General features: G+C 45.6%; 2 protein-coding genes and 1 non-coding gene across 7 annotated transcripts in view; all 3 read right to left on the minus strand.

The window, feature by feature from the left end:
• SPTAN1 (spectrin alpha, non-erythrocytic 1) overlaps positions 1 to 7,605 on the minus strand; it is an 85,890-nt gene extending 78,285 nt beyond the window's left edge. For all 5 annotated transcript variants that reach the window (XM_023217013.2, XM_023217014.2, XM_023217010.2 and 2 more), the window contains exon 1: positions 7,473 to 7,605. The gene's annotated coding sequence lies outside the window, so the exon portion shown is untranslated. The remainder of the gene's footprint in view (positions 1 to 7,472) is intronic.
• An 8,339-nt stretch (positions 7,606 to 15,944) lies between these two features.
• On the minus strand, positions 15,945 to 16,006 carry LOC111545979. Its single transcript, XR_002732600.2, has one exon. It is a non-coding gene; the product is annotated as a U7 small nuclear RNA (small nuclear RNA).
• A 2,869-nt stretch (positions 16,007 to 18,875) lies between these two features.
• Positions 18,876 to 25,396, minus strand: part of GLE1 (GLE1 RNA export mediator) — a 36,393-nt gene continuing 29,872 nt past the window's right edge. Inside the window, exons 12-16 of the mRNA XM_026457172.1 lie at positions 24,439 to 24,568; positions 22,840 to 22,944; positions 21,217 to 21,299; positions 19,956 to 20,019; positions 18,876 to 19,205 (exon numbers count right to left, since the gene is read on the minus strand). Coding sequence (XP_026312957.1) covers positions 19,137 to 19,205; positions 19,956 to 20,019; positions 21,217 to 21,299; positions 22,840 to 22,944; positions 24,439 to 24,568 — 451 coding nt within the window. The 3' untranslated portion in view covers positions 18,876 to 19,136. The remainder of the gene's footprint in view (positions 19,206 to 19,955; positions 20,020 to 21,216; positions 21,300 to 22,839; positions 22,945 to 24,438; positions 24,569 to 25,396) is intronic.

Raw genomic sequence — 25,396 nt, forward strand, 5'->3', positions numbered from 1 at the left:
CTGGAGCTGGAGAATCGCTTCAGCCTGGGAGGCGGAGTTTGCAGTGAGCCGAGATCAAGCCCCTGCACTCCAGTCTCAGTGACAGAGCTAGACTCCGTGTCAAAAAAAAAAAAAAAAAAAAGGTGGGTGCCATGGCTCACACCTGTAATCCTACCACTTTGGGAGGCCGAAGGGGGTGGATTGCCTGAGTTCAGGAGTTCGAGACCAGCCTGAGCAACACGGTGGAACCCCATCTCTACTAAAAATACAAAAATTAGCCAAGCATAGTGGCGCACATCTGTAGTACCAGCTACCTGAGAGGCTGAGGCAGGAGAATCGCTTGAACCCAGGAGCGGAGGTTGCAGTTAGCCAAGATCGCGCCACTGCACTCTAGCCTGGGCGATGAAAAAGCAAGAGTCCGTCTCAAAAAATAAAATAAAATAAAACAGTCAAAATTATTTAAGACTGAGTCTTAGTAAACAATTAGGGTTAGACTCATTTATTTATATATCTCCTTTGTTCTCAACCCTCAGGAAACAGTTAAGATGGAAAAACATTGAGAAATTATGCGTCTAATTTGTTTGCTTACAAAATATTCTTGTAAAGAAATTTTCCAGGGAAGGTATAGTTACACATGGAACAATAACGACACTGTACACGAGCTCCTGAAAGAGATGGCAGTCTCCAGGATTCCAGTGTATGGTGCTGTTCTGCCTCCTATCACAGGAGTCACTGCATTTCTACAATTCTTTACCTGCTACGGAAATTAAGAAATCACATTTGGGAGCATCCCTTTATGATGAGAAGAAAATCTCCATCATAATATTGCAGAGGTTCCACCTGAGCAAGTCCCCCTGCTTGGGCCCAGCTTGCTGATTTGATCCTACCAATCCAGAGAGACAGTTCAGCAAGGCCCTGCTGAAATTAACCAACCTAAAAGGCCCTCTTTGTCACCCCAGTGAAGTAGAACAAGTCAATTCTATACCAAGTGCTTTGGTCAGGCAATAATGGACTTTTCTTTCCTGCAGTAGATCAGCTGACGTCAGTAGGTGGGAGGTCTGCCAAGCCACAACAGGCTGTCTCTGGGGAGCTGGGTATCTGAAAGTCACCAACGTGCTCCCACTGCAGTCAGCATTCAGTATTTTCACTTGTGCAATTACAGGAGACACCAAAAAAGATTATGGGTTAGTAAGAGTTTCCCCCCCCTCTTAACCTGATAGGGAGCTGTCTCTTGTTTATCTACACGAGTTCCAGTTTCTTTTTGCTCCTAAAAGGGTCATTTCTGCAGACTACATTAAACACAGAAAAATCCTCCTAAATATCATTAAGAATCCCTGCCATCCAAAGGTGCCACAACCTCTTACCGGAAACTGTCAGAGTTACTGAAATGTCAACTCTGCCTGGGCGCACCACATTCCTTCCACAACTGAGGCTGCATGCTGCAAGCACCCCACCCATTCCCTGGCATATGCAGCAGACTGATAAGGCCGACTTCACAGAGAATGTTCCAGGCTGTTCCCAGCCATATGGGATTAACGCCTTTTGAGAGCGCCAGAAAGGAAAAATCTGGGAAACGTGCCATTAAAAAACAAACTCCAATCTTACTAGCCTATCTATCAGTTCCACTAACTGCCTAAAAACCACAACAGAGACGACTTCCTAGGAATGCAATCAACTGACTGCTTATCTCAAAGGAGCCCGCTGTCTTTGATTTTGCCAATCAAGTCTGTTCACATGGAGACTGAAGGAGGGGAAATGAAGTGCTAAGTATGTTCTCTATATGTTTAAGGACAATTTCCCATTTAAGGTAACTTTAAAAAAAAAGGTATATATTTGCAAAATATTATTAGAGAAGACTGAAAACGTAGGCTATAAATGCTGCAATGCAGCAAACGTTAGCTGCATCACTCAGCAAGTAATGCGAATCTCAGGGGGATAAAACAGGAATTACAACCATGTCCTCTATTGTAATAAATAAAATGAACTTGTCAGCATTCTTACAATACTGCCAGATCTCAGAAGAGTGGGGTCTAAAGATATGAATCTTGGTTAGAAATTTCTAATTTAATCCAAAGATACAGCATGCTTCAGAATGATCCATATCAAACACAAACTTATACACAGTATCAACTGAAAATGGATTCCTACAAAAGAGATTAGACCTGAATATCTTTGTCTTCTTGATGAATGCCAAGAGACAGCTGTTTCAGGCAGTTCTTGGTATGTGGGGAATTTTCACTTCTCAAAGAAAAATTTGGGGGTATTCGGGGGTATTAAAAAATTGGGGGGTATTTATGGGACATATAGCTATATTCCCTTGTATAGGCAGAGGCAGCGGGTGGGAATCACACTGCGTTAAGCAATACAAAAGACTGCAGATACAGGCCGGGCACGGTGGCTCAAGCCTGTAATCCCAGCACTTTGGGAGGCCGAGACGGGCGGATCACGAGGTCAGGAGATCGAGACCATCCTGGCTAACACGGTGAAACCCCGTCTCTACTAAAAATACAAAAAACTAGCCGGGCGAGGTGGTGGCGCCTGTAGTCCCAACTACTTGGGAGGCTGAAGCAGGAGAATGGCGTGAACCCGGGAGGCGGAGCTTGCAGTGAGCTGAGATCCGGCCACTGCACTCCAGCCTGGGTGACAGAGCCAGACTCCGTCTCAAAAAAAAAAAAAAAAAAAAAAAGACTGCAGATACAAACATTTTTGAACCAAAGGTCAAATGCTTTGGACTCTGTAAACCTGGCACCTGCAGTGAGTGGTTTAGGATGCCCTCACGCAGACCTTAGTAGAAGAATTCAGCAGTTTCTCTATGGAATCCCAAAAGAGAGAAGAAAATCATAGCGAGGCTGAAAGGAGTCTCTATTAAAAACAAAGCATTGGGATTGCCATTCTTTCAGCAAGCTGAATGTACTGGATGTCAGAGGCACTTGGAATACGACAAAATGAATTCTGATTCTCAGGCAGGACACCACCAGACATACAGTTTTGCAAGAAAGGGATTTTTAAGGACTAACAGGATGAACGGTCATTTTTGGTCATTTGGTTATGGAAAAGTTCCTAATTATCACCCAAAGCAAAAGGTCACAGAAATCATTCATCAGTTGTTTTGGTTGCTTAGTCAGAACCCAAATGTGCAGAACCAACAATGTCTTTTTTCTGTGGCTTAGGATGCCAGCCTATTACTAAATTTTAGATTTGCAAAGCAAGAGAACTATATCCATGGATGTGGAAGGGCTTCCCTAAGAACAAAACACCAAAGTATTGATTAGCACTCACAAAATTGTATACCAGTTGATTCTCAGGTCAAACAAAATTAACTCAAAACCAGCTTAGCTGCAGATTTTAGTGGCAGATTTGATGGTAAGCAGAGAGGTCAATAATACATAAAGGATGACTGAACACCATAAATAAAAACAAGTATTTTTGCTTAAACCACATTCCAGTCAGGATTGTGGATCAGCATGTCAGCCTTCAAACTGATTAATTCATTTCAACTTGTTAGCGCAATTGTGCAGAGGTGAGCAGGGACTTAGCTTTAAGAAAGCAAAAGATTCATACTGCATTGCATCAAAATTCAGAAATGCAGAGCAATATTGAGAAAACTTACTTCTGAATGCTTCCCAAATACTATCTTGCTGCTACTTACCTTTTAACCTGCAAGATTCAGATGAGAGGTATTTAAGTTCCTTATTGTTACTATGACTCAAAACAGGAAATGGTTACAATGTGGCCCATTTTTATAAACCTCATTTAAATAAATAACTCATCTGATTTATAAAAAGGCCTGCCTTGGATTTATCACCTATAATCACTAGAAATTTCCAAGGTTTATATTTCTTATTTTGGGATATCAAGATACTGAATTTTTTTTTAAAAAGGTCTGATTTAGAAAACAAAGACTGTTCACAAATAAAACAAATAAAGAGAGCTGTTTATTTACTTATTTTTTTGACAGAGTCTTGCACTGTCACCTGGGCTGGAGTGCAATGGTGCAATCTCAGCTGATAGCAACCTCCACCTCCCAGGTTAAAGCGATTCTCCTGCCTCAGCTTCCCCAGTAGCTGGGATTACAGGGGCCCGCCACCACGCCCAGCTAATGTATTTGTAGTTTTAGTAGAGACGGGGTTTCACTATGCTGGCTAGGCTGGTCTCAAACTCCTGACCTCATGATCCGCCCGCTTTGGCCTCCCAAAGCACTGGGATTACAGGCATGAGCCACCACACCCGGCCTAACAGCTGTTTTTTAAACATGAAAAGGGAATCTCTATTTTATTATAGAAATTGTGGTGGAAAAAGTCAACAGAACAGGAAACAAGCCCAAGTTTACAATATTTGTCAAATTTAAAAAACACAATTTTTACTATGTATTTTCAGATTATTTTTCCAAATATCTAGGATAATCTGTTTAGTCCCTTGGTTCTTAAAAACCAAGTAGCCACCAATAAAAAGTCAGCAAACACTACATGCAAACACCAGAATGGTGATAAGAAATTAATATATTCATGCCTTAAAGAGAGGAAGGTTAAAGGAAAAAAAAAAAAAAAAAAGGGAAGGCTTTGAAAATTTTCAAGTAAATTTACTAATACTTCTGATAATTTAACACCAAAAAAACCCCAAACAAATCCTAAACAATTTGTTTAACAGAAACATCATGCAGGCAGGGTTTTTTTCCCCTTTTCTTTGGATCATTCAACCTCTTTGACACAAATATGCCTTCACTGCAAGCCAGGCAAAACCAAAAAGGCAACCCGTTTTCTGCATGCTGGTCAAATACCTGGACTCTGCGTTTACGAAACGATGACAACATGATGGAGGAATGTGGAGTCTAAAGAGGGAGGGGGAAGAGCAAGATAACAAGCTTCTAAGGGCAAATGGAACAAAATTATGAAGAAAACAGATATTTTAAAACATACGAATACAGATTAAAAATCCAACTTCAGATATTTTCTTAGTGTCTTCTGACATTCTGTATAGTGTCTAAATCCCACAAGGGATTTAAAATGTGGAAAGAGAACCAAGGTTCCCAGGTCTTGGCAGTTACTATCTGGATATGCTGCACTGGTCAAGTCTCACTCTCTTTTGGGCCTCCATTTCCCCACGTGTCAAAGTAATAATACTGAATATACTTTTTCAAACTAAACATGCCCTCCTCCTGAGGATCCCAGGACAAGATGATTCCTAAATCCCCTTCCATTCAGCAATAGAAGAGCATGACTTCACGAAATTATCACAAAGTAGAACTCAAGCCACAAAGATCTGACTTGGGCCTAGTTTGCCAGTACACTTACTTCACAAAATACTATTTCCTGTTCAAAATTGGTACAAGAGGAATATGCAAAAAAGGTGGAAGAGAGGTGATGGTTCACAGCACAGCTGCTCCAGTCAAGTGGCCCCAAGTGATGAACTATGCGGTCCTCCTCCTCTCCTCCGCATTCCTGGAGTCAGCATTTGCCACTAGGGCGTTGCATTCTACAGTACAGCCGCAGCTGATAATGCTGCAACAGACCTGAGTGCCTAACTAGCAGGATCCTTGCATAGCCCACGGAGGACTGATTACAAAGGCAGGCCAGCCTTGAACACATTGTCCATTCTTAGTGTAGATTCCGCAGTGACAGGCCATGGGGGACTATTCCTGAGATCCACTTTTCAGGATGTGCAGTTGACCCCCCACTTTGGATGAAGGCAGGTAAGAAAAAGCAGAAAAAACTCTAACCCAGGGAACCAAAAGACATACTTAAAACGGCTCTCCCCATGTCCACCTCTTCATCAGATTGCTTGACAGCCTTACACTGTAGCCTATGACATATCCAATTTCTCCAATTATTAGATGGCTACAAAACACACTGCCAAGACCAAAGCAGATCAGAGAATCAGTTACTAGGCTGATGGTGTGCCATAAGAACTGCTTCACACTTGTCCAGGATGAAGCAAATCCTCCTTTCCAGTTTCTCCATCTAGGTCCCTGGATACCGGTTAACACACTTTGAGGCTCCCTTTGAGTAATTATTGGCCCAGTTACTGAAAAAGGTTTACTGCTAATTTCCTGCACAGAGGCCCTTACTGCAGCACTTCTTTCCCCCTGTAGCACATATTAAACTTTGACTTCAATTTGACCTTTCAAAATCTAAGACATTAGCTAGCTGCAATGGAAGGGAAAATAAATGACTAATTAAGGAGTCGGAACCTTGGCTCAATGGCTTCATATAGCTGAGTGTTCCTGCTGCTATTCCCAAGATTTTCTGTTTCCTGGCTCCAAGACACCCCCACCCTTCCATCTTTGATACATTCTGTTTTACTTAAGGCCAATTGCTATGACGACGCAATTTCTCAACACATTATGAAAATACTTCATATGGCCTCTCTCCTGTTATTCCCGAACAGCCATGATGGTTAAGTTTTTCTAAAATACCATGATGAAGACAGAACAAAGGGCTTAAATATTTTAGGATCTATTATATAAAAGAGATCTGATTAGATGTTGTAACAGTTCAAGCATCATCTCAACCCAGCTTTCTGAGCTATTCAGGCTTTTTATTTAAAACATATTCAACTCTTAACTTTAACAAGGCGCTTACTTAAAATATATTTTACTCCAGTACATGAAAGAGACTTTTTAAAGCGATGTTCTATGGGAAGCGTCTAATCAAATTCTCAGGGATAGCTTTCAAACAAAAGACTGTCCTATCATTCAATACTGGTATGGTAGAATTTTTGACACTGTATCTCGACTCGAAAGACCCAGTTCTAGGAAACACACACACGAACTCCAAGCTATTAAGTTATTTGATTTGAACCTCATACCATACAAGCACCGCATCTACCTATTATTTACAAGCAAATCACAACTGGGAAGAAAGAAAAATGTTTATTACAAGGAAAGAAAAGGGGACGGCCAGTCTCAGACCCTTCTGCGTTCAAAGAGACGGCAGAGATTCGCCATGCAGGATGAAATTAAGGTCAGAGAGCCGTTTACGCTATGCTCGGGCTCCCCGGGCTTTTCCTCCCTCCACGGCTGGCCGGCATTGCTGGTGCGATTCGGAAGAACGAGCTGCAGAAGTCGCTCCCGGCCGAGGGAAGGGACTGGGGGCGGTGCGGGGAGCGTTCTGCAGGGAGGCGGCTGGCGAAGATCCCGACGAGGGAGCCCCCACCCACCTGCCGCAGCCGGATGGGGCAGGGCAGGGCCGCGCCGCAGCCAGGCTTGGGGGTGGCGGGGAGGGACCCGGCGGCCTCGCGCCCCCTCCCCCCGTCAGTGACATTCCAGCGGCGGCGCCGAGCGTCTGCCCGGCTGCTCCTCCGCAGCCCACGCGCTACAAGAGCGGCGGCAGCCGCTCCCCCGGCACCTCAGCCGAATGGAGGCAGCGCCGCGGCCCGCCCGACTCACCTGTCCGCGCGCCGGCCCCGCCCCGCCTTAAGGGCTGCCCAGCTCCCGCCCGGGGGTCGGCTGCCCGGGGCCCCGCTCCCTCCCGGAGCTACCCGACTGCCCCTCTCACCGGCTCTCGTGGGGTGAGGGGCGTGGGTGCGTCGGGCCGAGGGGTGCTGCAGGACCGAGGAGCCTCCGCGGCCTCCGCTCCGCGCCGTTCACTCCGCAGCGGGTAGTGGCGGCGACGCGCGCGCCCCGCCTCTTTTATAGGCGGCTACGCGCGCTCCCGCGGCGGGCGGGCGCGAGCGCAGGGGGAAGCGCCCCGGCGCGGCGCGAGGGGCGGGGGAGCGCGCCGGCGGAGCAAAGGGGGCGGCGCTCCCGACGGCTCACCGCCCGGCCGCCCGGCGGAAAGGGCCGAGCGATCCCGGAAGGAGCCGAAGCGGCGATGCGGGGGAAGAGGTGAGCTAGGGGCGGGCCGCGGGAGGATGGGGAAATGGGGCGCGCGCAAGGGGTGAGGGGTGATGGTGCAGTGAGGTCACTGCCTACGCCCTGGCCGACGGAGACGCTCCCGCCTCACCTCCCTCCCCGCAGCTTGCGCCCCGCCACCGCCCGCCCTGCGGACAGTCGTCTGCACTGCACCCCTCCGCCCTGGGAGCTCTTCCAGGACTGCGGAGAAGGGCGGGGCGGGGGGTATTGCTGCAGTCTGGCTGGGATGCTGCGCGCCCCGGCCGGAAAAACGCCCAGTCCCAAAGGGTGAGATCACCCGAGTGCGTCTCTTCTTCCTGCTCACTTTCCCGAGGAGGAGGCTGGCGCTGGGGACCCAAGTCACCCTACTTCGGTGGGGGTGGGGTCAAGAAGACGCAGATGATTTGGGGCCCTGGGTTTGAGGAGGCGGTGAGAGGAAAAGGCCAAATCCGAATCAGAAAAAAAATTAAGTCGACTAATTTGCGGCATAAAGCTGTTATTCTGGGATTTGGAGAGTTAATTTCTTATGTTCTTAGTAAGGGGAGGGAAACCACAGCGGCAAAATAATCATTTCTTATATTCCTGCAGCAAAAGCTTTCTCACAGGTCGCCAGTGGAATAGGGCACATTCATCCTATTTCATAAACAAGACATTAAGGTTCTTTCTGGCACAGTTAATTGAACTTTCCTTGTGTACTAGGCACTATGCTAAGTATTTCGTGTTACCTTTTCATTTCTTAATCTTTGCAATAATTCGATGAGATGTTTTCCCATTTTACAAATGGGCACTCTTACATAATGCTCATGTAGGCTAAGTCTCTTGGCCCAGGTCAGGCAGCTAGCAATTGGAAGAGCTAGGATTTCCATCTCAGCAGTCAGAACCTTCCATTTGCAACCGTATGTGTATTGCCTTCAAATAGGAAAGGGAGGCATTTTGATGCGGGTGGCTGCTGGGGTGCAGACAGAGAAAAATAAGATTCTCAGAATTTCTGATCCTTAAAGTCCTAGCAGTTTAAGGGCCTGGCTCTCAACTCTGTAGCCAGAAGCCCTGGATTAGGAAGCGCTTTCCCTATCCCCATTCCAGTGACAGCTGGGCCGCAGCCATCGAGAGTAACACCCAGATCATTCCTGTGCAGTCAGGCAGAAGGGGAGCTCTGCAGCTCAGGAAGGCTTCAGCCTCCTGGTTACCAAGCAGCTCTCCTCTTTAAATAAATACAAAGTCATTGGGCACTGCACCAGAACCTGGCCCAGACCTGGCCCTGAGCTTCCTGGTCCTCTGCAGCTTGGCTTCTTTCCCCATGTGCGGGACCTGCAATACGGTTTCTAAGCTGCCCTGGCTGTAGCCATGATACTGAGGAAAAATTTCCCTACCCACTCACTCCATTGGAGTGGTGAGAAAAGGAGTGGCCACACCCCAGAAGCTGCTTTAGAGAATCTGTGTAGGAAAAACGTAGGAGCTGAGAGGCATTTCCTGCAATCTTCTATGTAGAGAAAGCTGGGCTGGGCAACTCCTCCCTGGGGTTTGCATTTCTGGGAACAGCTGATGGTATTCGTGGCCTCTTCTCCAGCAGGTTGCAGTAAAATGTTTAATCAGGTATTCAGCTCTGGGTACAAAATGGCTTACACAATTGTAGCTCCCTAAAATTTCCAAGAGCTTCTGCTCCAGCAAAGAAAGCACCTAGGGACTGAGGGGCAGGAGCTATTAAAAAGGGAGAGTTTTTCTATTAAAATTGCCCTGGCTCCATAGTGAACTGGGGGTTTTGCTGCTTTTGCTGCATGCAAAACGAATTGGAGACCTAAGAGGGAGCTCTGTATTGATAGAGAAACTAAAATCTTATTTGATCCTTTGTCTGATCTGAGACATGGCCAAGAAACAGTATCCCCAGCGCTCTCCACCTCCCACCCACTCACCCTGCCTTCTCTGCACTTGGCACTTGAAACAAGCCATTTAAAAAGCCATTCTTCACTGTTCTGCTGTCTGCCTACGTCACCTCCCACCAGTTTCACCATATGCCTAACACCCTAGTAGGTGTGGAAAGCTGGGGGAAAAACAACAACAAAAAAGCACAGGACAGTGTAACGGCTTTGTAACCAATCAACTCCATGTTCTCAGTCACACCCCTCCTGGTCTCCTAAAAAGCAGAGGGTTGAACTCAATTTTCAACTCCTTTTTCTAGTTTCAGCAGTCCTCAGAAGGTTTGACAGGCACCCTAAGCTTAAGCATCTAGATAGTCCCAAAACTTTTTCAGGTTGTTGAAAAGGTCAACTGTTGGAAAACACACTAATTGTAGTGATGTGTCCATATGTTCCAGCCAGAGAAAGTCACTTGCCCACTATCCCTGGGAGAGAGCCCTTCCCCTCGCCTCCCCTCCACACCCCATCTCACCCCCTGCAAAGATAACGGGCAAACACTTCCACTGTGTTTCCTCCCTAGAAGGGAGCTGATTGGGAAGAGTCATGCTGGCCAGTGGACTGCACTTCCCATGTGACATTCTGCAGTGTCAGAGCTGGCAAGAAATAACACAGATCTTCAAAACACAGTGCCTGGATGAACCTTGAAGGCATTATGCTAAGTGAAATACGCCAGACACATAAGGATGAATATTGTATGACAGTTCCACTTATATGAGAGCCCTAAAATTGTCAGATTCGTAGAGACAGAAAAAACTGTTGTTACCAGGGGCTGAGGGGAGGGAGGAATGGGTTATTATTGTTTAGTGGGTACAGTTTCCATCTGGGATGGTGAAAGAGAGTTCTGGAGAGGATGGTGGTGATGGTTGCATAACACTGTGACTGTATATAATGCCACAAAACTGTACACTTAAAAATGGTTAGGCTGGGCATGGTGGCTCACACCTGTAATCCCAGCACTTTGGGAGGCCCAGGCGGGCGGATCACTTGAGGTCAGGAGTTTGAGACCATCCTGGCCAACATGGTGAAACCCCGTCTCTACTAAAAATACAAAAATTAACTGGGTGTGGTGGTGTACACCTGTAATCCCAGCTACTCGGGAGGCTGAGGCAGGAGAATCGCTTGAACCCGGGAGGTGGAGGTTGCAGTGAGCCAAGATTGTGCCACTGCACTCCAGACTGGGTGACAGATTGAGACTCCGTCTCAAAAAATAAATAAATAAAATAAAAAGTTAAACTTTTATGTTCTATATATTTTACTACAATCAAAAAATAAAGCGAAATACAAGACACTGCTTCTAAAATCAAGCACTATATTAGAGAAGCAGCCTGATAGGCTCTGGGAGTGTGGCCTTACCAGGGTTTAAGACTCCAGGTGACAGTAGAGATATAAATTCCTCCCTCCCCTCACCTAATCCAACCTCCTAATCTGGCTCCAGTCATTTCACATCTGTTCCCTTGCAGGGCTGCCTGCTAGGCCTGGTCAGTCTGTGTCCCTCCTGCTTACTTTGAACCCACTACTACAGTTAGTTTCACAAACCACGTCAAACCTTCTCAACAAGTTTCAGTCGCTTCCCAATGCCTATGGACTAGGCCGAACTTTGCAGCCTCCACAACCTTGTTCCAATTTACCTTTTCACAGCATCGTTCCCTACAGTTCTTCTCTACTGGTCTGAGGTTAGCCTCTTCCAAAACATGTTATTTCTCCAACTCCATGCTTTTGTGAACAATTTTTTCCTCCAATTAGAACATCCCTTCCCAACACTTATGCCTCCTTTCTACCTGAAAATCTTACCCATTTCGAGTATACGTAAGTAGAACTTTTCTGGAAGAGCAGTTTGGCAATGTGGATCAAAATATAAAATTTGCATGCCATTTGACCCAGCAATGTTAGTTACATCTAGAAATCTGCCTTAAGCAGGACAAGATGCATTTTCATTCAGGACAGGTGTGGTGGCTCACACCTGCAGCCCCAGCACTTTGGGAGTCCGAGACAGGTGGCTCACTTGAGCCCAGGAGTTTAAGACCAGCTTGGGCACCATGGCAAAACCCCATCTCTACAAAAAAATGCAAAATTAGCCAGATGTGGTGGCATGAGCCTATAGTCCCAGCTACTCGGGAGGCTGTGGGAGGATCACCTAAGCGCAGGAGGTCAAGGCTGCAGTGAGCCATGACTGTGCCACTGCATTCCAGCCCAGGCAATAGAGTGAGACCCTGTCTAAAAAAAAAAAAAAAAAAAAAAAAGTTAATAATTATAAAAAAATTAGGCATCACCTAGTCACCAAGTGAAAAATGGTTAATTATGATTCATAAATTCAAGACTATATCCATGATATAATACTTATTGACTTGAGAAAATATTTGAGTTGCTACTGAATTTTAGGTTACATGAATGGTACTCAGTCCATTTAAGTAAGAATTATAGGCTGGGTGTGGTGGCTCACGCCTGCAATCCCAGCACTTTGGGAGGCCAAGGAGGGTGGATCACCTGAGGTCAGGAGTTCAAGACCAGCCTGACCAACATGGTGAAACCTCGTCTCTAGACTAGAATTTCAACCCCAGCTTTCCTGGGTTTCTAGCTTGCAGATGGCAGATTGTGGGACTTCTCAGTCTCCATAATCTCATGAATAAATTCCTCATAATTAAATCTCATCATATCCCTGTCTGTCCATCCATCTATCTCCTATTGGTCTGTTTCTCTGGGGACCCTAATACAGCAAACTTCCATATGCCTGTCACCCAGCTCCAACAATTATCAACATTCTGCCATTCTCGTTTGTTTTTCTGAGACTGAGTCTCACTCTTGTTGCCCAAGCTGGAGTGCAATAGCACGATCTCAGCTCACTGCAACTTCCACCTCCGGGGTTCAAGTGATTCTCCTGCCTCAGCCTCCCGAGTAGCTGGGATTACAAGTGTCCACCACCATGCCCAGCTAATTTTTTTTTGTATTTTTAGTAGAGACAGAGCTTCACCATGTTGGCCAAGCTGGTCTTGAGCTCCTGACTTCAGGTGATTTGCCCGCTTCGGCCTCCCAAAGTGCTGGGATTACAGGCATGAGCCACCACACCTAGCCCATTCTGCCATTCTTATTTCATTGATTACTTACCTACTTCACCTTTAACATAGTATTTCCAGGCCAGGCGCGGTGGCTCACACCTGTAATCCCAGTACTTTGGGAGGCTGAGGTGGGCAAATCACAAGGTCAAGAGATGGAGACCATCCTGGCCAACATGGTGAAACCCCATCTCTACTAAAAATACAAAAATTAGCTGGGTGTAGTGGCACGCATCTGTAGTCCCAGCTACTCTGGAGGCTGAGGCAGGAGGATCGCTTGAACCCAGGAGGTGGAGGTTGCAGTGAGCCAAGATCGCACCACAGCACTCCAGCCTGGCGACAGAGTGAGAATCCGTCTAAAAAAAAATAAAAAACAAAAAACATATTATTTCCCAAACTTATTTGGCTGCCAAACCCTTTTTTTGAACCCTGCAGAAAAGTACTCTGGGGTTTAAACCATCAGCTGACTGACTCTCAGGCCTTTGGACTTAGACTAGATGAAATAAGGGTATCCTCTGCGCTCCTATAACTTATAGGTTAATCCTTCAAGTGCTCCAGGTGCTTAAATCACATTCTCGATGGAATTAAAATTCTGCCTTCAAGTCACCTCTCTTGAAAACCTGTTTAGAGTCAACATTCCATCCTTGCTACAGGTTGATGACTTCAAGGTAACCTCAGTCACCAGGGTCCTGTTTTCAGGGTTGTAGGTTCCAGAGCTTGATTTTGTCACCTCATCAGAATTGTAAGCATGTTTTTTTGCAGGCCGAAAAGAGGGGTATCTTTTAATTTTGAAATAGTTTCCAATTTACAGAAAAGTTACAAGAATACTGGAAAGAAATCCCGTATACCCTTCACCCAGATTCCTCCATTTGTCAACCTTTGACCATGGTTGTTTTATTATTCTATGTTTAAATATATATACACACATACAGCTGTCTACATACACATAGACATACACACGTGTATACATATATATGCATACACATAGATATCCCCCTCCCCCCAATCATTTGAAAGTAAGTTTCTGGCTGGGTGTGGTGGCTCATGCCTGTAATCCCAGCACTCTGGGAGGCCGAGGTGAGCAGATCACCTGAAGGCAGGAGTTCAAGACCAGCCTGGCCAATATGGCGGAACCCCATCTCTACTAAAAATACAAAAATTAGCTAGGCGTGGTGGCATGTGCCTGTAATCCCAGCTACTCAGGAGGCTGAGGCAGGAGAATCGCTTGAACCCGGGAGGCAGAGGTTGCAGTGAGCGGAGATCACACTACTGCACTCTAGCCTGGGCGACAGAGCTAGACTCTGTTGCAAAAAAATAAATAAGTTGCAGACATCATGCCCACTTACCTCAGGGCGTATTTTCCAAGAATAAGAATACTCATTTTCATAACCACAGTACAATGATTAAAGTCAAGAGATGCATGTTGACACAGTACTATTATCTAATATATAGGCCTTATTCAAGTTTTGCCTATTGTTCCAATGTCCTTTATAGCAAAAAACACACCCACAGAAATATCTTTATTTTTGGTGCAGGTTCCAATCTAGGATCACATGCTGTACTGTGTATAAATATCCTGAAAGAGCTAAAAGAAAAAAAAGTTCTTGAATACATCCATCTGGAAAAAACTGATTTTTTTTTTTAGAGATGGAGTCTTGCTCTGTCGCCCAGGCTGGAGTGCAGTGGTGCGATCTTGGCTCACTGCAAGCTCCGCCTCCTGGGTTCACGCCATTCTCCTGCCTCAGCCTCCTGAGTAGCTGGGACTACAGGTGCCCACCACCAAGCCCAGCTAATTTTGTTTTTGTATTTTTAGTGGAGACGGGGTTTCACCATGTTAGCCAGGATGGTCTCCATCTCCTGACCTCGTGATCCACCTGCCTCGGCGGATCCCAAAGTGCTTGGATTACAGCCGTGAGTCACCACGCCCGGCCAGCGGTTTTTTTTTTTGTTTTTTTTTTTTAAGAGATGGGGTCTCACTGTATTGCCCAGGCTGGTCTCAAACTCCTGGGCTCAGGTAATCTTCCTGCCTTGGCCTCCCAAGTCACTGGGATTGCAGGTGTGAACCACTGCACCTGGCTTAATCTACTTTCTGTAGGCCCACAGGAAATCTAATGTCAGGAATTCATTAGGCAGGATGAAGAAAAGTGAAGGGGATTACCAGGTGTGATATAAGGCACTTGTAAGAAGCTCTGTGGCTCTTAATGGAGCTTTTGGTTTTCCTGACACTGAGACAGAAGATGTCCAAGCCTAACTATGTCACTGCTGTCATCATAGAAAGCTTGAGAAGTAGGGGAAAGCTCCTAGCACATGGGTGGGAAATCCTCAGAAATCCATTCTTCTATGTAAGGGATGTGTAGTTTCTGTCCTATTGGAATTTTTAATTTGTCATCAGATTTGCTGTAGTATGGGACAATAATGTGACAAAAACATGGATCTTCAGCCTGATAAATGAGGTCAAGTTTGAAAGCAAGACAGACACGTGAGTACTTGAATTAAAACCGCAGGCAGTCCTTAGTATTCTGCTGTAAGGAATCTGATGCTACTCCCCATCAGGAGCTGCATCTCTCATCTAGTAATCATTATCTCTATCCGTGAGTATCAAAAACCTGGCCTCCCAGTGCTCTCCTTTCTTGGTTTACCATTGAAATCCATTAGGAATACCACCATCGAATGACATATGCAAGACCATTAACCACTAGAGGAAGAATATTCAAATAATTCAAAAATCATAAGAGGTATTTCATATTTTTTTAATTTTTTAATTTAAAATTTTAAAAATGTATAATAGAGATGGGGGTCTCAGTATATTGCCCAGGCTGGTCTTGAACTCCTGAGCTTGAGCAATCCTCCCGCCTTGGCCTCCCGAAGTGCTAGGGTTACAGGCATGAGCCTCCATGCCCAGCCTAAGTGGTATTTTCCATGAAGTCATACAAATTCAAAGTGGAAGAGAACTTACAGATCATCTCATCCAGCGATTTTTCATTTTGTTTTTGACAGATGAACTTTTCTGTACATAATCTTACATGGAACCACAATATATCATACAGCACATAAAACAAAAAGGCTGTGGCAGAGAGGATCCCAGAGCTCCATTAGGACCCCTACATGGTTGTGCAAAACATGAGCTGCACAACTCTGGGAGGTACCATCCACCTCCATCATAATTTTGTTTTTTAAAGCTTTCCCGTGAAGATCAGAAAACCTGCTAGACAAATTCTAAAAGAGCAGTAACACTCATAGATTTGTATTTATTAACAGGGCAATCGTCCAATAGAGAGTGGTAGTATCTTGAAGGAAAAGGGATACCTTTTGGAAATTTGCTTTAAGCCTCTGTATGTTGACTGGCTTCAGGGCTGAGCCCCATTCATTCAACATCCCCCTCTCCTGAAGTCATTGCTTCTCAACCTATTCCCTGTCACGGTACCTAGAAAATGATGCCTTTTTTTTCTCTCTCTTTTCTTTTTCAGATAGTGTTCCTCTGTTGCCTACGCTGGAGTACAGTGGCAGAATCTTGGCTCACTGCAACCTCTGCCTCCTGGGTTCAAGTGATTCTCCTGCTTCAGCCTCCGGAGTAGCTGGGATTACAGGTGTGCTCCACCATGCCCTGCTAATTTTTGTATTTTTAGTAGAAATGGGGTTTCACCATGTTGGCCAGGCTGGTCTCAAACTCCTGACCTTGTGATCCACCAGCTTTGGCCTCCCGAAGTGCTGGGATTACAGGTGTGAGCCACTACACCCAGCTGAATGATTCCATTTTAACACAAAGGTAAAGGGAGGAAATGTGAATGGAACAGGTCCTGGGGGTTCACCCACCGCAGGCCCTGTCTGGGAGGGCTAATGAGGTCAGCATGCCAAGGCACACCAGTTGGGAAACTCTTCCCTAAGGAAGTGCTATCAAGCATAGTTTGAAAACTACAGTGACATGTCCAATTGTTTTGTTTCACAGGTGGAGATACTGAGGTTCAGAGCGGGTGAAGGACGTACCCAAGGCCAAAAAACCTGAAAGTGATTTGAGCTGGGTCTCCTGATTCCCTCCCCAGTGTTCATACTGTCTACCTTATTTATTTATTTATTTATTTATTTGAGACAGGGTCTTGCTCTGTCACCCAGGCTGGAGTGCAGTGGCATGATCACAGCTCACAGCACCCTCGACCTCCCAAAGCTCAAGTGATCTGCCCACCTCAGCCTCCCGAGTAGTTAGGACCACAGACATGTGCCACCATGCCTGAAAATTTTTAAATGTTTTTTTTTTTTTTTTTTTTTTTGAGACAGAGTCTTGCTCTGTTACCCAGGCTGAAGTGCAGCAGTGTGATCTCGGCTCACTGCAGCCTCTGCCTCTGGGTTCCAGCAATTCTCCTGCCTCAGCTGCCTCCTGGGTAGCTGGGATTACAGGCACACACCACCACGCCCGGCTAATTTTTGTATTTTTAGTAGAGACAGGATTTCACCATGTTGGCTAGGCTGGTCTTGAACTTCTGACCTCAGGTGATCTACCCGCCTCAGCCTCCCAAAGTGCTGGGATTATAAACGTGAGCCACTGCGCCCGGCCGAAAAAAATTTTTTTAGACATGGTGGGGGGGTCTCACTATGTTGCCCAAGCTGGTCTTGAACTTCTGGACTTAAACAATCCTCCCACTTCAGCCTCCCAAAGTGTTGGGACTGTGGGCATGAGCCACTAAGCACGGCCCACTGTGTCTTTCAAAGATTTTAGTATACTTTCACATCTCTTGCTAGATAAAATAGGGTCAGTTATTAGTACATAATTCCAAAAAAGGAAATGACAGAAAAAGAAGTAATATTACCAAGGTGTTGGTCAAGAAGACAAAAAGGAATAAATGCACACCACTCTGTACCTGGACTTGTATACTACCATGCCCCTAATGATTTATATAGCTCAAGGCAGAGGAAATTGATCATATTGAACCAATATATCAGCAATGGGTTTTTTAAAAAAACAAGCTTTATTATTTATTTATTTTTTTGGCACCATAATTAACAATTCATAGAATGGGTCACTTCAGGCTACTCAAGAGTACCAGCGAACGCTCCCCCACAAACACACCCTGCCACAAGACATTTAGCACAGAGGAATAGATCCATGGCCACTGCCTTTGCAGTATCAAAGAGAATTAGTCTTTCCACAAAACAAATCTCAACTCCTATCTGAACAGCCAATCTCTGAATTTTTGTAGTGGCTTTAGTCAGGCATATTTATCATATTAGCAGTGTTCAATTCCTGCCCAACATGTTTGTTTCATCCCAATTCAATGCTTATGGATGCTCAGCTCATGTTTAATGTTGCAAGCCCCATCTTAATTCAAACTGAAAAGAAACAAAACAAAAACAAAAACAAAAAAGGTACCTGCCTGGTTCATGCATCCCTAGCCATCCAGGGACCAACTTCCAAATTAGGATGACAAAGAGTTCCCCTTAGTTCCATATGACATGTGTTTCTAGTCCTAATCCCAGATGCTAATCTAGCCAGAGTGTCATCTGGGCCTTAGTCCATGTGTATATCACATACTTCCTCTGGCTTTAGAATGACTTCACTGAGAAAGGCAAAACAACCATAACCCAGACTTGCATGTCAGTATCTGGCCTCAACTATTTTTTTTTTTTTGAGACAGAGTCTGGCTCTGTCGCCCAGGCTGGAGTGCAGTGGCCGGATCTCAGCTCACTGCAAGCTCTGCCTCCCAGGTTTACGCCATTCTCCTGCCTCCGCCTCCCAAGTAGCTGGGACTACAGGCGCCCGCCTCGTTGCCCGGCTAGTTTTTTGTATTCTTTAGTAGAGACGGGGTTTCACCATATTAGCCAGGGTGGTCTCGATCTCCTGACCTTGTGATCCGCCCGTCTCGGCCTCCCAAAGTGCTAGGATTACAGGCTTGAGCCACCGCGCCCGGCCTGGCCTCAACTATTAAATAATACTTAAAAGGGAACCTTATGAGCCTTAGGTCTTTCCGGAAATTCATCTGAACAGGGGTGAGGGTGGGTAGGTGGGTGCAAATGGTGGGCTCCCTCCAGCTCAGACTGCATTTGTTAAGGTATTGCCAACTTTCTGAAAGACACTAGAGACAAGGGAGGAGACCAAGTGCTAAACACCTTTTATCACTTTTGCAAAAAACAAGAAAGGCCAATTCCATTTATTTTATCATGTGGATCTCTTAAGGAACTACCAAATCTACTAAGGGACCTCCAAGAATTTTGTGACGCATGAAAATCTCTTCTCCTAGTCACTAGGTATAAATACATAAAAATACATATTGGCAAATTTCTGAATCTGACATGACTTCTCCCAAATACAGTTGTCTTCAGTTCCTTTATTATTGCCTCTGCAGCATAATAGTGATGGTAGGTGATGGAGTGACGTCAGGAGCGCCAGAAGGAGGAAGTCAGAAAGCCCTTGGGGACAGGAATGTCCTTGTGTTGCAAACATTTCTGGTCAGGGAAAGATGAAGAAAACAGAATGAGTTTCTGACACTTAATGGTTAAAAGAAGGTTTCAGGGACATCATATTTCAGCCCTATGGAACAGTGAACAAAAAGGAAAAAGCCAGTAAGACCGATGGTTCTGTATAAGATGTCCACTTCTGCATGAACTGCCACAGACAACAAATGAAATGCTCTTATTATTCCTGTCCCACTCTTGTCTCCCTACAGCCTAAGCTCATCTTTCACAATCACTGTTTTCACAATCGAGCTTTGAGAAGCTGAAAAGTCAGCAGGCTATCTTGGCAAACCCACGATGGCGTTCTAAATTCTTTGTCAAAATTAACCTTTTTACAATTTCTTGGCACTTGGAAGTAGGGGAAGAGTCCAACTGAAAGTGCAGTTTGTTCTCATGGAGAAAAGTGACAACACTTACCAATTCCCCAGACCTGAGACTGAGACAAGAACTCTGGCCAACATGCAAAAAAAATATTCATGAGAGAAGATACACTCAATATATTTTATTCATCTCAGCAGAGCTTTCTTACAGGCAGTATGGAGAGTGATACATATAAAGAAGAGGAAGTAGCAGCCCTTACTCCAAAGATTAAGAGGGAATTAGGTACAAAAAGAAGGGTTTGGAAGAACTAAGGAAGAGAGTGCAATCAGAGCATCTGAAGGTCCAAGACTTGTTAGACACTTGTTAGGTGCATTCCAGCCCAACAACAGTGTGGGACATGGTGGTCTAAGGGCATCTTACCTCCAAGAACTGCTTGAGGCGTATGAAGGAACCCATCTGTCCTGAGCTTGTGATAGCTTCAATTCTACAGGGAGAGAAAGACACGTGAATCACACCTATGATATACATCTATCTTTTGGAAGCGGTGTCTCACTCTGTCACCTAGGCTGGAGTGCAGTGCAGTGGGGCAGTCATAGCTCACTGAGGCCTTGAACTCCTGGGCTCAAGCGATCCTCCTATCTCAGCTTCCCTAGTAGCTGGGACTATAGATGCATGCCATCATGCCTGGCTAATTTTTTATTTTGTAGAGATGGGGTCTTGCTATCTTGCCCAGGCTGGTTTTGAACACCTGGGCTCAAGTGATCCTCCTGCTGTGGCCTCCCAAAGAGCTGCAATTATAGGCATAAGCCACTATGACCAGTACCTAATTTGTGTTTTTGTTTAGGCAATGATATTTAAGACAGACTCTCATTAAGTTTCAAAAGCTATTTATTCAAATATCAATGAGAGGGACTGGAGTAGGAATATGTCATACTTAGTACAGGTGTTTTTTTTTTTTTTTTTTTTTTTGGAGGGGGGTGTTTTTCTCATCCCCCCGGCTGGGGTGCAGCGGCGCGATCTCGGCTCACTGCAAGCTCCGCCTCCCGGGTTCACGCCATTCTCCTGTCTCAGCCTCCCGAGTAGCGGGGACTACAGGCGCCTGCCAACGCGCCCGGCTAATTTTTTGTATTTTTAGCAGAGACGGGGTTTCACCGTCTTAGCCAGGATGGTCTCGATCTCCTGACCTTGTGATCCGCCCGCCTCGGCCTCCCAAAGTGCTGGGATTACAGGCGTGAGCCACCGCGCCCGGCCAGTACAGGTGTTTTTTTTTTTTTTTTTTTTTTTGAGGCGGAGTCTCGCTCTGTCGCCCCGACTGGAGTGCAGTGGCCGCATCTCAGCTCACTGCAAGCTCCGCCTCCCGGGTTTACGCCATTCTCCTGCCTCAGCCTCCGGAGTAGCTGGGACTACAGGCGCCCGCCACCTCGCCCGGCTAGTTTTTTTTGTATTTTTAGTAGAGACAGGGTTTCACCGTGTTAGCCAGGATGGTCTTGATCTCCTGACCTCGTGATCCGCCCGTCTCGGCCTCCCAAAGTGCTGGGATTACAGGCTTGAGCCACCGCACCCGGCCGGGTGTTTTTAACTTGAATCAAAACCAGCAGGTAATAGCACCCTTGGGTATCTGAGGCCTAGTTATGAGTTTTACTTAGTTAATCCCCTGTTGTCTGCTCAACAAGCCTGATACCTGGGAAAGTAGTCCTCTTGGATAAGAATTAGCATCTTCCAGAACTGAACCTGGTATTGCTTCATGAGGGCATTCCCACACACCTAGAGGGAAAGACAGGCACTGTCAGAGCAGAGAATGAAAATTCACACTCACAGGACACATTCATAAAGCACAATCAGCCCTTCATCTTTCACACCTATCAAAAATTTCAGCCACAATGCCACTGAACTTGCTAACAAGGGAATAAATGCAAACACCCAACTTTCTTCTAAAGCATTTCTCTTTATATGGCAATACCTCCATTTAACCAATCAGGTCTTAATGAACTATTCTTTTCCTCTAATGAATGGAAGGCTTCCTAAACATATGGTATACCTCCCAAACTTAGTAAGGAGAGTATACAGAATATCACTTGTGTTCTCAAATGATACAGGATCATTGTTCATGTATGGTGACTTCAGGAGCTTTTTATTACTATTCTTTTTTAATAGGGTCTCACTGTGTCACCCAGGCTAGAGGACACTGGCATGATCACAGTTCACTGCAGCCTCAACCTCCCTGGGCTCAGGTGATCCTCCAACCTCAGCCTCCCCAGTAGCTGGGACCACAGGCACACACCACCATACCCAGCTAATTTTTGTACTTTTTTTGTAGACATAGTTTCACCATGTTGCCCTGGCTGGTCTTGAACTCCAGAGCGCAAGTGATCCGCCTGCCTTGGCCTCCCAAAAGCTGTCAGCCACTGCACCTGGCTGACTTCGGGAGCTATTAAGGTAACTAGGAACTATTGGCACTATAGGTAAAATGGTTCCACATTTGTTATGGCATGTACCCCAAGCCTTTCTTCTATAAGAAGTATCTTCTTGGCTGAGTCCAATGGCTCACTTCTGTAATCTCAACACGTTGGCAGGGTAAGATGGGAGGATCGCTTGAGCCCAGGAGTTTGAGGCTACAGTGAGGTATGATCACACTACTGCACTCCAGCCTGGGTGACAGAGTAAGATCCTGTTCAAGCGATTCTGCTGCCTCAGCCCCTCTAGTAGCTGGGATTACAGGCATGTGCTACCACACCCAGCTGATTTTTGTATTTTTATTAAGAGATGGGATTTCACCATGTTGGACAGGCTGGTCTCGAACTCGTGACTTCAGGTAATCCACCTGCCTCAGCCTCCCAAAGTGCTGGGATTACAGGCATGAGCCACCGTGCCCAGCCTTTTTTTTTTGTATTTTTAGTACAGACAGGGTTTCAATATGCTGACCAGGCTGGGCTCGAACTCCTAATCCCATGTGATCCGCCCACCTTGGTCTCCCAAAGTGCTGGGATTACAGATGTGATCCACTGCACCTGGTCTGGGAGTCACTTCTATATTCCTAAAACAAATTCCTCTTTTCACTTTTGCTAGAATGTACAATTTTCTGTTCTTTATAATGAAAAAAATCCAGAGAAGCCAAGTAAATATAGTATGGAGTAAAAGTGAAAGCAAGGTTGGTTTACAGCTTGGGAAAAATGTATGACACTGGAACATCATGCTGTTTTACTATCAGGCCCAATTGCTATGCTGTTTCCCCATTCATGTCACCCAGTGGATCAAGGCTACCTCAATCACTGGCCTTCTCTTGTGTGATAACTGAGTTACGTACCTCCAGGAAGTCAAAGAGGAGGGTGGCTGTCACATCTGACAAGGGCTCCATGTTTAAGATCTGGGCCAACCAGCGCCATCCATGATTTAAGCCATGAGGGTGAATCTGGGAGGAGAGAGGTTTGGTTATCATTGGTCTCCTTTTGTTTATAAATCTAAACTCCCAATGTATCATCCAGCCATCACCAAGTGGAAATGAACCCCAGATCATCCAACCCTAGCACCTGCCACAGGGCAGAAATAACACAAACTAAACAAATTATGTTTTTCTTTTATATTTTTGAGACAGGGTCTCATTTTGTCGTCCAGGTTGGAGTGCTGTAGTGCAGATCATGGATCACTGCAGCCTTCACCTCTTGGGCTCAAGTGATTCTTCCACCTCAGTCTCCCAAGTAGCTGGGACTACAGGCATGCACACACCATCATGCTCAGCTAATTTTTTTGTATTTTATTTAGAGACATGGTTTCACCTTGTTGCCCAGGCTGGTCTCAAACTCCTAGAGTCAAGTGATCCACCTGCCTTGGCTTCCCAAAGTGCTGGGATTATAGGCGTGAATCCACCTCGCCTGGTCTTCCGTTTTTAAATATTTCAATACATTGGTTCCCACACATTCTTTTTTCTTTTCTGGGACAGAGTTTCACTCTTGTTGCCCAGGCTGGAGTGCAATGGCACGATCTTAGCTCATTGCAACCTCTGTCTCCCGGGTTCAAGCGATTCTCGTGCCTCAGCCTCCCAAGTAGCTGGAATTACAGGCATCCACCACCATGCCCAGCTAATTTTTGTATTTTTAGTAGAGATGGGGTTTCACCATGTTGACCAGGCTGGTTTTGAACTCCTGACCTTAGGTGATCCACCCACCTCAGCCTCCCAAAGTGCTGGGATATCAGGCATGAAGCCACCTCGCCTTCTGTTTTTTAATGTTTCAATACATTGGTTCCCACACATTCTTTATAGGCTCCCTTCAATATGCATGCGTCAGCTTCAGTTTCAGGCATTCCCTAGGCCAACAATTAGCCTTGTTGACATTTTATTTATTATTCTTGGTACCTTTAGCACAGAACCTGGGACACAGCAGGCATACAATAAAAACTTGGATTTAATCAACTTCTATTTTTTCTCTTTAGGTCTCCATGACTATTACCTTCTCTGTCCCTCTAATCTGTATTCCCTGAGACATTAACTGGGCTGGCAAGTCAAAGCCCTGAACCCCAGCTGCAGCTTTCTGAGCTTGATCTGTCTGTCCATCTGTGAAGTAAGGGATGTGATCTAGATGGCTTCTAAGGTCTCAACTAGTTCTAAGATGACAATTTCTTGCTCATTCCTCTTGTAAGAAAATCTTCTAACCTTAATGACTGATTTATAACAGACTCTCCCCTGGTAGACTCTGTTACAAAACCAGCTCTTTAAAGTACCAGGTGATCCAAGAAAATTCCCTAATAATCAACATTCAGTCCTCTACAGAATACCCATCAAACTGCCATATAGTTTATCCTTTAACTAGAGTGGCTCTCTGAAAGAAGGCCAACATTTCCTGTGGGAGGAATACACATGGACTGTGGTCTAACCTCTCATTATTGACAGTAAGTCTCTTTTACCTACCTCCTGTCGGTTTCCATATGGCCACCGGAGCTGGATGATGGCAGCGTAGAGACGGATCATCCCTGACATGCGTTTTAGAAAGTTGTCTTGCTGCTCCACTTTGGAATCCTTTACTTGGTAGCCAAGCATCCTATACGAGAAGAAAAAATTTGGCTGGGCGTGGTGGCTCACGCCTGTAATCCCAGCACTTTGGGAGGCCGAGGTGGGCAGATCACTTGAGGCCAGGAGTTCGAGACTAGTCTGGCCAACGTGGTGAAACCCTATCTCTACTAAAAATACAAAAATTAACTGGGTATAGTGGTGCACGCCTGTTGTCCCAGCTAATTGGGAGGCTGAGGCATGAGAATTGCTTGAACCTGGGAGGTGGAAGTGCAGTGAGTCAAGATTGCATCACTGCACTCCAGCCTGGGTAACAGTGAGATTGTGTCTTAAAAAAAAAAGAAAAAGGAAAAAAAGAAAAAATTCACTGGGACAAGGCCAAAATAAGGGTGACAAATCAGAGAGAAAATTTTTTTTTTTTTTTGAAACAGTGTCTCTGTCGCCCAGGCTGGAGTACAAGTGGTATGATCAAGGCTCACTGCAAACTTCACCTCCCAGGTTCAAGTGATCCTCCCGCCTCAGCCTCCCAAGTAGCTAGGACCACAGACACGTGCCACCACAGCCGGCTAATTTTATTTTTTTTTTGAGATGGAATTTCGCTCTTGTCGCCCAGGCTAGAGAACAATGGCACGATCTCCGCTCACCGCAACCTCCGCCTCCCGGGTTCAAGCGATTCTTCTGCCTCTGCCTCCTAAGTAGCTGGGATTAAGGCACCTGCCACCACACCTGGCTAATTTTTGTATTTTTATGTATTTTTAGTAGAGACAGGGTTTCACCATGTTGGCCTGGCTGGTCTTGAACTACTGACGTCAGGTGATCCGCCCACCTCAGCCTCCCAAAGTACTGGGATTACAGGCAT

Source organism: Piliocolobus tephrosceles, chromosome 14 (genome assembly GCF_002776525.5).
Source record: "Piliocolobus tephrosceles isolate RC106 chromosome 14, ASM277652v3, whole genome shotgun sequence".
Lineage (NCBI taxonomy): Eukaryota > Metazoa > Chordata > Mammalia > Primates > Cercopithecidae > Piliocolobus > Piliocolobus tephrosceles.